The 3,251-nt window shown below is 38.4% G+C and overlaps 1 protein-coding gene across 1 annotated transcript in view; it reads left to right on the plus strand.

Annotated features, from left to right (window-relative positions):
* The window catches only part of ZFX (zinc finger protein, X-linked), an 83,271-nt gene that overhangs the window by 18,555 nt on the left and 61,465 nt on the right, over positions 1–3,251 (plus strand). The window contains exon 2 of the mRNA XM_012656349.1: positions 2,897–2,985. Within this exon, the coding sequence (XP_012511803.1) occupies positions 2,925–2,985 (61 nt within the window). The 5' untranslated portion in view covers positions 2,897–2,924. The remainder of the gene's footprint in view (positions 1–2,896; positions 2,986–3,251) is intronic.

Genomic DNA, 3,251 nt, shown 5'->3' on the forward strand with positions numbered 1-3,251 from the left:
GAAGAGCAGCCCGGAGCCTGCTGGACAGGGGAGGCTCCCATGGATGGGGTGAGTCTGGCCGCATCCACACCTTCCCCTCCCTTCTAAGTCCCCTCAGCGTCACTCTGCTCCCACAGTGCTGGGCATCTTCAGAGCAGCAGCACTACAGCTCACACGGGCGGCACAGGAAGTAATTCCCAACGCTAGGACTCTCTCGGAGTCCAAGTGGGTCCTTGGCTTCATGCGGACAAGAATTCCAGAGCGAGCTGACAATGTAAAGCAAGAGTAAGTTTTATTTAGGAAATATTGAAGATCTACTCCACAGAGTAGAGGTTAATTCTCCCTGCTGAGGACAGCACCTTTGGTTTTTTAATGATTTTTACTTAAGCACTGGCTTCATCATAGGCTAAGCAGGGCAGGAATATTCATGTTATTTCTTGGAAAGGGGCGGTGATTTCCTAAAACTGGGAACCCTCCCCTATTTTCGCTTTATAACGTCCCTCCCAGAACTGTCATGTTATCAGTGGGAGTTTCTTTGAGAATGCTAATACGTTATGACGAGGTATCATGAGCTGTTAGGTCAAGCAGGGGCTAATTTCCTTGCCATCTTGGTTTCAACTGGTCTTTTTTATTTTTTAATTTTATTTATTTTTTTTTGAGACAGAGTGTCACTCTGTTGCCCGGACTACAGGCGCACTCCACCACGCCTGTCGTCCAGCTTATTTTTTCTATTTTGTTTTAGTAGAGATGGGCTCTTGCTCTTACTCAGGCTGGTGTCGAACTCCTGACCTCGAGTGATCGATCCTCCCTCCTTGGCCTCCCAGAGTGCTAGGGTTACAGGTATAAGACACCGTGCCTGGTGGGATTAGGTTTATGTAGGGAAATTTGAGGGGTGACGGGCTTAAATACCTTAATGAATCACCTTTATTGCTTTTTTAATTGGCTTAATGTCATGTTGTAGTATTTTATTATTCTCAGAAGATTAATTTACATTTATCATTTTTAAAGGGGGAAAAAGAATTGTATAGCCAGAGGTGATTGTGGGGAGGGTGAGGACAGTGACAACTCATTCAGAGCATGTACACTTTCCATTTTCATGGTTGAAATTTTTTCATTAATCTAGCCATCATTTGTTTTAATTTGAAGCATTTTGAATAAATAACATGAAACATGCTATTTCTTGAACATGAATAGACTGTGTTTCAGAGTTGACATGATGACAATCCATTTGTTTACTTTATAAATGTTGATTGAATTTCTCATGGATCTTTAAGGACTGTATGTAATTTTGTTTCTGAAAATAAGACAGATGTAAATAACCATAATATATGACAAACCAGTATAATAAGAGAAGAAGGATAAAGAGCTGTGGCAATTCAGAGGAGGGAGAAATTCTTTCCAGCTATCTCTTTTTTAGTGGGGAAGGAGATTTGGGAGAAAGATCAGAGATAATAGGGGAAAAGTGTTCCAGGTAGAATGAACCCTGAACCAAAATATAGAAATGGGGTTTTAAAGGGACATTGGGCATTTTTGTTTGGCTGAAGTGTGTGTTTATGCGTGTGTGCACGACTGTGGTCGTAGAAGGAGGTGCTTGAAGGAAAGTGAGGGGAGATAATGATGGAAAGGTAATTTGGGGCTGGAACTTAGATGGCAGGAATTTGAACTTTATTTGGAGGCAGCAGGGAGCCATTAAACGTTTTTGAAAAGAGGAATGATGTCACCTAGCTTATGCTTTAGAAAAATGACTCGTATTTCTGTTATTTGAAATTTGAATAAGAGGCATGCAGTGTTTGTATCATCAGCAAAAAAAAAAAAAAAATGATAAAGGTAACATTATTCGTTAACGTTCTTTTTAATGTAAGTTTTTGGCTTAAGTAGAAAAAGGAAAATTAACGTCATTGGGAATTCTTGCAAAAACCCAAGGCAGGAATGTAGCTGGACCTTAGAAAGGTCTAGAACCAGGAGCTAAAAAGCTGTTGATAAGCTTCCCCTCCCTGCTTCCTCTCTGTTTCTCAAGGCGTTCACTGTATTCTTTTTATTTTTTCTTTGTAAGTTTTATCTCACTAGTTTAAGCCGAAGTTGGAAAATGACCTTCCTCAGTTCCTATGATGCAGCCACCAGGAGGGGGAGTGGCGCGGAGGAGGATGGGGATGGGGAGAGAGAGGAAGATTGCTTCTTGTTCATGATTTCAGATTCTCAGGGATGGGACTTTGATTTTATTGTGCTTAAAAATGAACTTATTTTTACCATTTTATAGCTAGTGTCAATCACCTATGGCCAGGAGAATATAAATACACTGTGGGAATTTCCTTCTGTAGATGAGAGGCTTAGTTAAGAGAGGTTAGGCAGAAATCCTGAAGGGTGTTTACTACTAGAATTATGCACTTTGAATTTTTACCATTATTTAATTTATTGTTTGAAAGATAGCAGATTACATTAAATTTAGAGAAGTAATATAAAAATCATGCAAAAATTTCTCCCAGTAAGCTACAGAATGTGTTTTTAAGTTGAACATCAACCAGTTGCCCTTATGGGAGTATGGAAATTATAGACTGAGAGGAGACACGAGTGCTGGAGTCCTGGAAACATTCTCTATCTCGATCTGGGTAGTGATTACAAAGGTTTATGTATGTGTCAAAATTCATCAAAATATGTACACTTGATGTATGTAAGCAATACATTTATTGCTTCAATTTAAAAGGAAATCTAGGCAAAGTTGACTTGTTTGATTTATCTGCCTTGCCTTGTCATATAGATGTCCATATATCATTGTAAATCAATTAAGTTCCCATTTATTTTAGATAGATACGTTTTTGATAGATGTTCATCTTTGAGTGTCTCAGAAATGAAAATATGATATTTTTAATGCATGATATAAAAAAATTAATAACTTGGTTTACTTTTTCCTCTGATTTAGGAGCTGTGACTGATGAGAATTAAAGGCCATGGATGAAGATGGACTTGAATTACATCCACAAGGGCCAAACTCATTTTTTGATGCAACAGGTATAACTATTTGGATTGTTCCACTTACATCTACCAAATTTGGAGTTGGTTATCACATGGATGAATTGCTAGACTGTCACATTGATATTCACACTTAGATTATCTTGTTATCCTGTCAAAATCTACGGATACTAAAGTGAGCATATTATTATTCCCCTCCTCAAAAATTTGGTTCCAAGAATGGAAAGACAAGCACCACATGTACTCACCATCAAATTGGTATTAACTGATCAACACATAAGTGCACATATAAGAATAACATCTAT

Source organism: Propithecus coquereli, unplaced genomic scaffold (genome assembly GCF_000956105.1).
Source record: "Propithecus coquereli isolate 6110/MARCELLA unplaced genomic scaffold, Pcoq_1.0 Scaffold50, whole genome shotgun sequence".
NCBI lineage: Eukaryota > Metazoa > Chordata > Mammalia > Primates > Indriidae > Propithecus > Propithecus coquereli.